Source organism: Mytilus galloprovincialis, chromosome 13 (genome assembly GCF_965363235.1).
Source record: "Mytilus galloprovincialis chromosome 13, xbMytGall1.hap1.1, whole genome shotgun sequence".
Lineage (NCBI taxonomy): Eukaryota > Metazoa > Mollusca > Bivalvia > Mytilida > Mytilidae > Mytilus > Mytilus galloprovincialis.
The window spans coordinates 30,675,528-30,688,429 of record NC_134850.1 but is presented as its reverse complement, the minus strand read 5'-3'; the positions used below and the strand labels follow the sequence as shown (position 1 = coordinate 30,688,429).

The 12,902-nt window shown below is 33.6% G+C and overlaps 1 protein-coding gene across 2 annotated transcripts; it reads left to right on the top strand.

The window, feature by feature from the left end:
- Window positions 1-1,118: 1,118 nt before the first annotated feature.
- On the top strand, window positions 1,119-12,480 carry LOC143056015 (ADP-ribosylation factor 2-like). 2 transcript variants are annotated; one of them, XM_076229087.1, is made up of 6 exons: window positions 1,119-1,455; window positions 6,708-6,755; window positions 7,071-7,148; window positions 8,321-8,394; window positions 8,643-8,880; window positions 11,368-12,480. In XM_076229087.1, exons 1-6 carry the CDS (start codon window positions 1,362-1,364, stop codon window positions 11,643-11,645), a joined length of 810 nt encoding a protein of 269 aa, XP_076085202.1. In that variant the 5' UTR covers window positions 1,119-1,361; the 3' UTR covers window positions 11,646-12,480. The 2 variants fall into 2 exon arrangements, with proteins under 2 accessions (XP_076085202.1, XP_076085204.1); XM_076229089.1 differs by lacking the exon at window positions 6,708-6,755 and having other exon boundaries at window positions 1,128-1,455.
- The last annotated feature ends 422 nt before the right edge of the window (window positions 12,481-12,902 follow it).

The following is a 12,902-nucleotide window of genomic DNA, read 5'->3' as shown; positions in this document are numbered from 1 at the left end:
GGAATTTAACCCTGATGATTTTTTTATATTAAAAAAATCCTATGCGAATCAAGTATGTAAAAATAAAAAATCCTATGCGAATCAAGTATGTATATAAATAAAAAATCCTATGCGAATCAAGTATGTAAACTGAATAAAAAATCTTATGCGAATCAAGTATGTAAAAATAAAAAATCCATGGAGGTACATTTGTATATAGGGAAAAAAATTCTGCCTGTGTTCCCAATAGCTAAATAAAATGTCAGTCTCTGTTTTCATTATACTCATACAAGCACACGAGTTGATATAGGTCTGAATTTTAATCAGAGTTGTTAACCAGATAACAGTCAACCAGCTAGTGATGGAGTCTGTAAAATTTTCAGAGATTTCCGCTAACTTTCTTAACACCAAACGAAAACCCGTTTGAAATATTTCATGTTTATATGATCAGTTATTTTTACCTTTTGTTTTACCAGGAAGATCTCTACTATACGTTATAATTGTCTCCCTATCGTTGCGTTAATTTCAATTATTTTCGCGTTTTCAGTTTGTTTTATACGAACTTAAATATACTACAACTAACTTGTATTTGCCAGTTACTAACAATTCCAAGGTTATTATCCAAAGCGGTCACTGATATATATTATATAGTAAGCTTCGAAAATAATTGAAAATAATCGAAAATAAAAAAATAACGGATTTTGGATAAAAAAGGGGGGGGGGACGCAAAAAAATGGCAGGTCCGAAGTTCTTATGTTATTCACTAGTTCTGCTTCGATTTTTTTAAGACATCTTCTATAATAGAAAGCGTCATTTCAATTCTGCCGTTAAATTTCAATTAGATATTTTTCAAAAACATTTTATTTTTTATTTGCATCTAAATAAAGTCTTACACTCTTGGGCCGCAAACAACCGAGTGACAAATGACCACTCGATTGTATTTATGTTAGACTGTAAAATGTTAACCATTTGAACGTCTTTTTCGCTTTCGCTTTCACTGCCTTGAAACCAATTTTTGTCTATGTATTTTCAAATGAAATATCTAACATTAAAATTCGATATTTCACCTTGTTATTGATTCAAAACCAACCTGCTGAATAGCAGAGATATTACTACATCGCAGCAGTTTATTATTCTTTAACCGTGACTGTTAAGATGCAAGAATCGATTTCAAGTTGTTCATTTCGTAATCAATTATGGTTTAAGGTTTTTAAGTTTGAATGAATAGATCGTCAAGAAATTGACATTTTTCAAAATTAAGAAAACACCTCCGCTTATGATTAAGTGTGTCGTTATTCGGAACTCTCCAACTTCAGGTTATATTTAGACTATGATGAAGGATGCTGATTGTATTCAAGACTATGACACAATGTTATTAAACCATGGTTAGAAATGGTTTGTTTACAAAAGTGATGGGACAAGCATGGAATAAAATTTCTAAATACAGATCAAAGGAAATAAGAATACTTTTATTAGGTAAGTTAAATAAAATTATATATTATACGTACTATTCAAATTTATAATCATTATTTTTTTAATTAACATTTTGTATGTTATACTAATTTCAGGTTTTTATTATAATTAACTAGAAAACGCATAAAAAATAATGGTTCACGAATTTGTTTTATTAGTTCTTCTAAATTTACCCCTGCTTTTTTTTGTATGTAGACATCTGTTTGAAAATAATAACATCAGACAGGCGTTTAGTGTCTGGCACTGCTCGAGGTGTGCATTTCATCTACACTCTTATAATAATGTAAATACATCACAAATGCATATTCCATATTGAAAATACATGTATTTTTATGCTTGCACATGAAAAACAAATAATGTTTTACGTCACATAGATATGTTTTTACTTACAAATACATATAGATCAATATAGATTTGTTGAATTTACCATGCATCTGTGTTCTTAATTAAATACAAAAATGTACAGTGGTCGTGATATCTAACAAGTAACCCCACTCGAGTCGGTGCTAGGGGCAGTGTAGCAACTGAAAGGATTTCGATAAAATGGGTACTTAAGGGCCGTCATGAAGTTGTAGGGATGTGTTTGGTTGTCAGTTTTTTGCATTATGCTTTCGTAGTGACTTTGAGATGAAGAGCAGACATATTTGTAAGTGCTAATCTTCATGAAACTGAACCCCGTTTGAAACACTTCAAGTACAGCCTATATCATGTCTTAGCTGGGATAATGGAATAGAGAATAATACTTGAAGGGATAAAAGATGACAAAAATAGACCCAAAAAAATAAAAAAAGAATATCCAATAATGAAGTGCTTAAATATAAAGATTAGAGAATAATAGGCAAAACCAATAAAGAAAATATAATAATGGGGTGCTAAATTTAAAAGAAAAGAGATTGATAGGCACGCCCAATTAGCCTGACAATCATATCCTTCCTGTCCTCCTTAAACGTTTATACACGGCGGTCGTAATGTTCAAACTTTGCCTTGTGGAAAACCCACAAAATAAAAGGAATGTACAATTCTTTTTGCACTTACATTGTGTGAAAGTTTCATTGAATCGTTGGGTTTTGAGGAGTTTGCGAACGCAAGGTAACAAACTTTCTACTGTGTATGCAATGATTCTACATAGCAGAAGATTGAAGATGACGGACAAAAATTGGTAAAGGGAGCATATAAAGCTAGAGATCAAAGCAGAATACAAAACTGAGAAAAAACACACGGGTATATTGTTAAACCAACGAACAAGGAACACTTAAAACTGAAGTTTTGGGCAGTACAGGTTCCCCCTTATCAGTTACCAGAAGTGATAAGGAATGCCTCAAGTGTGACCATATATCCAGATTTTTTTATTCCCCAGTTTTCAGAGCGTATGGTGGATCAATTCAGTGGCTTATCTATGGAAGATTCCAGGGGTTGGAGCCCCCTTTTATATTGACGATCAATGCATTTGAATGGGGACATATAGTTGAAATCCCCCTTTCTCTGTGTAGCCCCCCCCCCCCCCTTTGTGTTTTAAAAAGTCTAGATTAGCCCCTGCAATTGGCCAGAATCTAGATACATATGTGACAGATTTATTTGAAAACAATAAAGCAAATTCGTGACTTGCTACACTCTCTAATTTAGTTAATTAGTTACTTACCGAACCATCTTGTATCAATATTATCAAAAAGGGGGAGGGACATTGAGCACCAATGTATTTACTTTTCTAATTTATGCACGACAATCAAATAGCATGGCATTTTGAAGTACCACAAAGTACATGCTATATATATATACAGTAAATTGAGTGGTTTCATGCACAGTAGATAATATGTTAACTTCATTAATAAACATAAGAATAAACACGGATTTGGGGTAGACGTTTATGAGACAGCAACCGAACGACATTGACAACCAAAGGACATCCAAACGTCAACATGATTATGTTCAGTTTTCAACAATCAGTGGCTGATCGAAAAGGGGGTCAGGTGGTTGGAACGCCTTATTAAGCAGTTATATCGGGACGATTCTGCTTCCAAGAAACATGTTTACATCTGTTAAAAAAATAGTTTTCCAATATTGAAATTGAAAGCACGTTTTCAGATGTTAACAAATTTCTCATTCGGTGTCTCTGGACAGGTGCAGACACAGGATTATAAAAAAAAGAGGTCGGGGCTAGTTATCTGGCAACGTTTGGACTGATGCTTGTTTAAATCATATGTTTTCATCATATATGTCGCGTTATAATGACCATCGGGGAGGCCCTCCCTCCTCCTCCCCCATTTTATATATTTTTGTTTTTGTTTTAAACCTTATACAAATTTTGTTTTAAAATATACCGGTTTTAGCTTATATGTGCTTAAATGAGAACAGAAGACTTTGAACAGGAAGGCGTATGTTTCATTGTTGTTTAAAAAATATATACGCTGTTTAGAATAATCATTGAAATCTCTGTGATCATACTTTGGCATTGAAAGGTCTATGACACACAGCAATGAGTCATCGACAGGTATTATACTCGAGTTTATTTAGATCAGGAAAATCGATTGAAATTAATTTCTTTTTTTCCCACTCTGCACCCAGCTTCTGTGTCATAATTAAAAATACAAAACGTGTACAAAGTAGAATTCCGTTAATTAATTGTTCATGACAAATCATATAGGCACAATAGAATTCCGTTACGCACAAATTTACATGGTTGTACTATCTGTTTGAAGCAATCTGTTTTGATTGATAATGAATTTCAGCTGATATTTGATATTGATGAAAACGTAGAATTGTCGTAGACTGAGCTTTGACAATATATGTATGTGTAATCTTCGGGGAAATAAGATAAAACGATTGTCCTCGTCTTTCATTTATTATTACATGTAAAAAATCGTTTGTTTTTAGGATCTTTTTTTAAAGAATAAGAATATATGGCCCTTGATTGGCAGCATTCATTCATATTTTCCGTTATTTGGTTATCTTGTAACTAAAATAATCAACTGGTGTTTTGAAAGAAAAATAATTATTTATGCATTTGCTAGTTTATCAATTTATCTTAAGTTACACCCATACATTTCACTCATTCGAGCATTCGTTTGTTCATGGTTATTTTAGAACTTGATTATTTCTCTAGTCTTTCAAATATGTATACAGTATTTACATGTATATAGATAATGTCTCAGGTCTTATTTCAAGACCTATATTTATTGTCATGTACATGCATACGAAAACCGTAAGAAAAATAAATAAGAGGAAGAAATTCCAACGGATGTTTTACTCTATTGGACTTAAATCGAAAAAACGTTTATCATTAATATCAGGAAATCAACAATTATACAAACGGGATATTTTGAGGGTTTATATTGATATTGTTAAAAATAAAACATCTTTTATATATACTTACAAGGAAAGGGGAAATACAATTGACTTTTTCAAAACAAAGCACCTTCAAAATACGCAGAGGGAAAAAGGAAATAAAAATTACTTGTTTTTTCAGGAAGTGGGAGTATACTGCAACAGTACTATGGCATGTCTTATAATTGTCATGTCTGGTCTTACAAAAATGTACTTCCAGCTAGTTTTCTCGTTTTAATTGTTTTACATTGTCATTTCGGGGCCTTTTATAGCTGACTATGCGGTATGGACTTTGCTCATTGTTGAAGGCCGTACGGTGACCCATAGTTGTTAATTTCGGTGTCATTTTGGTCTCTTGTGGAGAGTTTGTCTCATTGGCAATCATACCACATCTTCTTTTTTATATATATACATGCATGTACTATTTCAAGTCTTGCCTATTTTTCCACATATGAGAAAAGCTCTGTATCCACATTTTTGGGCCGTTATTATCGCATTAAACTATGGAAATGCAGTTGTCACGATATTTTATTCAAAGTCTCGTGTCTCAATAATATAAAAACATAACTTCAAGTTGAGTGCGTAAAATGGGTTTGAAATATAGAGCTATTTCATACAGAATTATAAGAGACTTTATAACATTAAAACATAAGTTCGTTACAGAAAATTCGTCTATGAAACTAGTTATATGTACATTATTTACAGTGTAAAACATATCTACGTCAATATAAATAGGAAAACAGGTGTTGGCATAGCTACGAATCATCAATATCTGTGAATAAAAACACTAATTTCTGTTAATATCAATGAAAGACACACGAAATTTTTATTATAAAAAAGAAGATGTGGTATGGTTGCCTATGAGACAACTCTCCACAAGAGACAAAATGACACAGGAATTGACAACTCTATAGGTCACCGTACGGCCTTCAACAATGAGCAAACCCATACCGCAAAGTCAGCTATAAAAGGCCCCGAAATGACCAATGTAACACAATTCAAAAAAGAAAACTAACGGCCTAATGTATGTACAAAAATGAACGAAAAACAAATGTGTAACACAAAAAACAAATATGTAACACATCAACAAACGACAACCACTGAATTACAAGCTCCTGATTTGGGACAGGGACATACATACAGAATGTGGCGGGTTTAAACATTTAAGCGGGATCCAAACCCTCCCCCATACCTGGGACAGTGGTGTAACAGTACATATGTTTTCTTATTATCACGGATTCGGCATATGAATTACAATAAGTGTAGTGTGTTTTTTTTTTTTTCATATACACTCTCTTAGATTTAATATATATCTATTTTTTATAACATACAAATTATAACTTGTATACTTTTATTCTGACCAAATTATAACCTTTCTTATTTTTTCTAAATGGTCTCATATGATAAAAATCTGATTTAGAAGTAAAATATTACAGTGTTTTTCATATTTTAATACTAAACGACAGCACGAGTCGATATTCACTAGCCGAATCAAGATCATCTGAACTTTTGCAAGATTAATTAACTATCTAAACATCTGAAACATTGCCATAATATTATATTTTTTTTAGTTTTCATGATCCCCCATTTAAACCCCGAACTTGACTTCTAAATAGTAATAACAAAACAAATATACATCACACTTTAAAAAAACTACCTCCAATCATCCACTCATTATCATGCCGTGATGATGCATCTCCATAACAAACTACCTTGACAACCTAAGCTTGCATCATTCACACGTCAGATGGATTGTTGATATAGCAGAAGAAATTGATCTTCCACGTGTTTCTAATGACACGTGCGTTAGTTTTTTCATTATTAAATGATAAAATTGCACATAAGATCAAACATGTATTTATCTTGTCTAAAATTTATTACGATGAGGGAAAACAGATAACGATACCTTCTAAATTTATATTAATTCATTGCAGTTGCCAACTATAAGAATTTTAACAACAAAATGCTTCTATCTTGTCAGGGTAAGCATCAAGTTACTATTCAAGTTTATGATACAGTTCAAGTATCAATAACAAATGTCCAAAACCACTGAGTGAATTCTATTCATTTCACGGTCTTCTAAAAAACGCAACACGAAGGCTGATAATAAAATTAGTTATTAACATCAAATGCAAACGATAAAGAAAAGGTTGAGTCCTCAATGGTCGTCTCAGAAATGGCAAATTTGAGGTTTTTCAGTGGTACAGAAAAAAAGCCAAAAATCCCTAAAAAACAAAAATTGAAATAGTACATCGAGCCAGGTCGATTTATTAATCACGTTTATTTTTTTTTTCAAGGTCTGGAATCAGTTGGCAAAACAACATTGTTATACAGGCTAAAGTTGGGAGAACCAATAAAGGCTACGCCAACAATTGGTGAGTGTCATATCTACTCGGCTTCCGGTTCGTTGATGAAAAATATGCTAAAAGTTATTTATAATTGCTATGCTTATTTGATATTGATGTATATTTTATATAACATGACTGTAGGTAATTACATAGACATCTCAGATGCCAACATGTAATAGTGCATTGATGTAAACAATGCAACTATACAAAACAACAATTACAATAATAAGAAGTGGCTATTACCACGTAAACAACAATTTGTAAAAAATGAAAAGTGGCTATTACCACGTAATATTAGTTTTATGTTGTCATATACTATTCATCCCACTCACGTGTGCTTAGAAAATACTATGAATGTACAGAATTATAATGCTTTTAAGAATACTTTATAAATCAATTTATCGCGATGTAAGTGTTATCATCTATCAGCCAAAAAATCAGGTTTTGGCAATTAAACCAGAAAAGACAAGATAGTTCAGTAAAGCAAGTCCTATTGCGATACAATAGCATTGATAAGGTATCAATTTGATGACAGAAAAAGAGATTGACGCAATTAAGATTTCATAACTATAAAACATCTTTTGAAAGTGGTAAGTGCATTATTTTAAATAATGACACTATATTCTTGTTTTATCAAATATAATAATGGTTCTTTTAAAAACAAGAGAAAAGATAAAGTAATCATTTATTACTTCAATGCTTAGATAACACATGTTTTTTAATAATCTCAGTTGTCTAAAGAATATAAAGTCGTCTCATATCGTCGTGGTTTTGGTATGGTTGCCAATGAGACAACTCTCCAGAATGTCAAAATGACACAGAAATTAACAACTATAGTTCACCATACGGCCTTTAACAATAAGCTTGCAAAGCCCATACCGCATAGTCAGCTAATAAAGGCCCCGAAATGAAAAATGTAAAACAATTCAAACGAGAAAACTAAGGGCCTAATTTACGTACAAAAAAATTAACGAAAAACAAATATGTAACACCTCAACAAACGACAACCACTGAATTACAGGCATCTAACTTGGGACAGACACATACATACATAATGTGGCGGGGTTAAACATGTTAGCGAGATCCCAAACTTCTCCTCACCTGGGACAGTCGTGGTATAGAATAACATAAGAACAAACTATAACAAATCAGAAGACTACATCTCATACATGTTACATATATGTATTTCTTTATTTCAGGTTTCAACGTTGAATCGTTTCAATATAAAGACTTATCTCTCAATGCGTGGGACCTTGGATTTGGCGGTAAAATGGTATGTTATTTGTATATTTTGTTACAGCCATTTTGTGCTAGTATTGGGTTTTGGATTTTTAAATATTTTGGCCTCGAACTTCACTGATAAAACATTAATTGTCGAAATGCGTATCTCGCGCTGTAAAATTGGCATCGTTAATGTTATTGCAAGTACCTTTCGTGGTATTTTATTTTTTATTTTGTTGGGTATATCTCTGGACATTTGCTAAGTATTTTTTCTTATTCTATTTTCTTCTTTTTTTGTAGCGCCCATTGTGTCAACATTACTACAAGGGCAGTAATGCGGTCGTTATCATGATAGACCGTGGTGACAGAGAACGGCTGGAGGAGGTCACATATGACGTCATAAAACCAGCATTAAAATCTGAAGATCTCAAAGATGCAGTGTTCTTATTCCTTGCAAATAAATCAGACATTGAAGATGGAATGAGTCTTCAAGAGATATCTGATTCTTTGGCTTTAAATAATTTAAAGCGAAGATGGAGTAAGTATATATGATTAAAAGGGGGACTGGGATTTATACGTTGTCCGAACAAATGAATAGGCCAAAGCTCGAGGGTTTATGACATGGAAAAACGCATCAATGTGTTGCGTGGTAAAAAAAATATCAAAGACTCTACCCTCCCCCATGTTTTACTATCGATCAGCCGAGTAACAATATGCTTTCATATACAATTAAATGAGATCAGAAAAAGGAAAATATCGGTAATAAGGGAAAATAAAAATATCACAGATACAACTAGAACAATCTTAGATGTTTATGAAATATACTCATAATTGCTAAAAGCAAACTCAAAGTACAGACTGCAGATAAAGTATTACGCTTTTTTATATTTTAATGAAATTAAAAATCACCGACGTATGTAAAATGGAAATACAAATTGTCTAACACAATTCATCTATCAAGATGAAAGTAATGTTGTTTAGTTGAATAGGAGGTTTTTACTAATATGAAAATTATGTTGTTTAGTTGAATCGGGAACCTTTACTAAGATGTAAATTATGATGTTGAATTGGGATCAATGTATATATAGCACCCGTTAAGACACGGCTGATTTAATACCCTAGTCCCACTAGGCCACGATCGCACTACGATCTGTGGAAAAAAATGCAAATATTGATGATCGTGGTACGATCGTGTAGGTCGCAGTAAGGTCGTACCACGGTCGTGGTGAGGTCTTCAAGATCGTGAAGAGCGTGGACAACTTTGAACATGTTCAAAACAATCGTGGTGTGGTCGTGGCGAAATCAGGTCGTAGTAGAAGCGTAGTGAGAGCGCACTAAGATCGTAGTAAGATCGCAAAGGTCGCTGTACAATCGTAGCGAGAACGTAGCGAAAGCGTGATTCTATTCGGAGAGATTGCGCTACGATCTCACAGCGACGTTATGACGACCTCACTACGACCATCACGTTCTCACTGCGACCCAACTACGCTTCCACTACGACTTTACCACGCTGTTCACGACCATAGTACGATTCTAGCACGCCCTTGCCGTCCTTATCACGCTCTTCTCACGAACTTACTACGTTCACACTACGACCATCATTTCTATTGTAATTTTCACATAAAATGTATAAAAAAAACTCCCTAGATTTTGTTTGTCTGAATGTATTTATCCATTTGCTCTAACGGCTCAACCATGCTTCTCGTTTTTATATAGATTAGACCGTTGGTTTTTCTCGTTTAAATGGTTTAACATTAGTATTTTTTGGGCCCTTTATAGCGTTCTGTTCGGTGTGAGCCAAGGCTCCGTAATAAAGGACGTACCTTGGCCTATAATGGTTTACTTTTATAGATTTTTACGTTGATGGAGATCGAGTTGTCTCATTGGCACTCATACCACATCTTCCTATATATATTGACACATCTGTGTCATCTCTGCTATCGTTCACTAAAATATCGTCATTTGAGCTTTATGGACCAGCAATAGGTTGTAATTTAGGTTTGATTGGTCATCTCTTGATGACAAGTATTATACTACTTATGTGTATAGTATCAGTTTAATTGGAGCTGGCATGTCAGTTAACTGCTAGTAGTCTGTTGTTATTTATGTATTATTGTCATTTTGTTTAATATTTTCTTTAACCACATCTTCTGACATCAGACTCGGACTTCTCTTGAACTGAAGTTTAATGTGCGTATTGTTATGCGTTTACTTTTCTTCATTGGCTAGAGGTATAGGGGGGAAGGGGGAGATCTCACAAACATACCACCACGCCCACGTGTTCTAGTAGATTTTGATGGCATGACTGTATTGTTTCCGAGAAATCTCCGTTTTAATCAGAAATAGAAGGAATGGAACTATATATATTGATATGAAACACGATATTGACGGTATTGCTGATAACGTAGTAAGATCGCGGTATGAACGTAGTATAATCGTGGTAAGAACGTGCTATAATCGCAGTACGATCGTGTTGCAATCGGATAACTCGTGGTATGGTCGTAGTGAGAGCGTGAAGAGCGTAGAAAGATCTTTATAAGCGTTGTGAGGTCGCAGAATAAGCGCGGTGAGAACGTGGTTTAATCGTAGCGGGATCGTTGTAGAAGCGTAATTAGGACGTAGTAGCATCGTGAAAGCAACAAAAATTAACATTTTCATGCCGTTCATACCGCGACCTCACCACGATATAAATTTATTTTAGATCGCGGTGAGCGTGGTGCGATCGTGGTCTAGTGGGATTGGGGCTTAAAAGTACATTTGGTAATGGAGTAATGAGATATGTGATTGTTAAAGGGGAGAAGGGTTATGGAATACTTCATAAAAGATGGTAGATGAAAAAAAAAGCCCGGGCTTGAAGATAGGAGAGAGGATATTAAAATGAAAAGAGTCTACATACACCACATATCTAACTCATGCACACAAAAAAAAACATGTTTTTGGGGTAGGGATATATATTAATTTATTATTGTACTAATGTTTTCACTCAAATGATTTACTAGAGCAATAATCTATTTTTTTGTTCCAGATATATTCACTATAAGTGCCTTGACCGGAGATGGTATCACAGAGGCATTCGATTGGCTAGCTCTACAACTAGGATCAAGTCAAGTAAAACAAACTGCTGAAATTAATAAAATACAAACTGAAGTAACGCATTTTTTACCGCCGCAAAATCATCCTGAAACATGTGAACGATCGTATAGTGCTCTTGCTTGTTTTTTCATTAGGCCAACTCAGGCAGTTGGTATTCACAAAGACGATGATAATCATGATGGCGACGACGAAAAGATCGACGATGTGTGACGTCACGAAAAAAATCGATCATGACAGATTTCATATCAATTCAACTTTCAGAGATGTCTAATTTATTGGAATAAATTGGTGTCAATAAGAAACTTATTTCTGCATATTCAAGCCAAAATTCAGTTAAATGATAATAGTAAACTCTGCCTTTTTTCTATAGAAAGGTGTGCAAATTGATTAAGCAACCTTCTGACTTTAATTTATCTAGTCGAGTTATCTATAGTGATGGACGTTCAATCCAGCAACAACTCAAGAAGAACATCAGTGCGACTAACCACCTTACTATGACTCAAGTAACAGGTTCATTTGCAATGTGAGTTTAAAATGGAATGCCATTATGAAAATGCAAGACCATGGATTGATAAAAGCATAGTGCCGTCTTTATCAACTATATTCAACTAAATGAATCTTCACAACTGTCCTCTAAAGTCTTCGAATTTGGGAGTTAAGCTAAGTCATTGCGTTGCATACTGAATTATTTCCACCATGCAAACATTGAATGTCTCTTGAGATATAAGACTGCATTAGGGATTGATTTGTGTACTAAACAAGTATAAATGGAGGTACCTGTCATCTATGTGGTGATGATAATCTTAGCTGTGATCTAGTTCGTCATTTATCATACACTTCATTTTCTCATCTAGAAAATCATCATAGAGTTTTATATATTTAAAAATCACAAGTCTCAAAAACATTTTTTATAAAGATTGTGTCTATATATATATATATATATGTATTGTTCGTTTGTACTGGAAATTTATTGTATAAGATGTGCAAGGATTAGAAGTTCGAATTATACCGGTTGTAAATAATTATAAATTCCATTTTGTGCTCATTATGATTTTGTTTGACCTCCAATTACTTGATTGATTGATTGATTGATTGATTGATTGATTGATTGATTGATTGATTGATTGGTGGAGTGTTAACGCCACTTTTAGGCTTATTCGTGGCGGCCAGTTTTTTGGTTGGAAGAAGCCGGAGTGCCCTGAGAAAACCACCGACTTTCGATAGGAAACTATAGCAATAACAATTACTTGAAAGAGAAAAATAATCACATATAGTTAAACCAAAGAATATCATTATTTTTTGTTGCATAAAAATTAGATGTTGTATTATTGCCAATGAGATAGCTATCTATCAGAGATATAAGCTGCTACCCTACTATATTTCACAGTACAGTCTTCTATAGAATGAGTAAATAAGCTATAAATGGCCTTGACATCACAAAATAGGACGAAACTGTCGCATCTAATT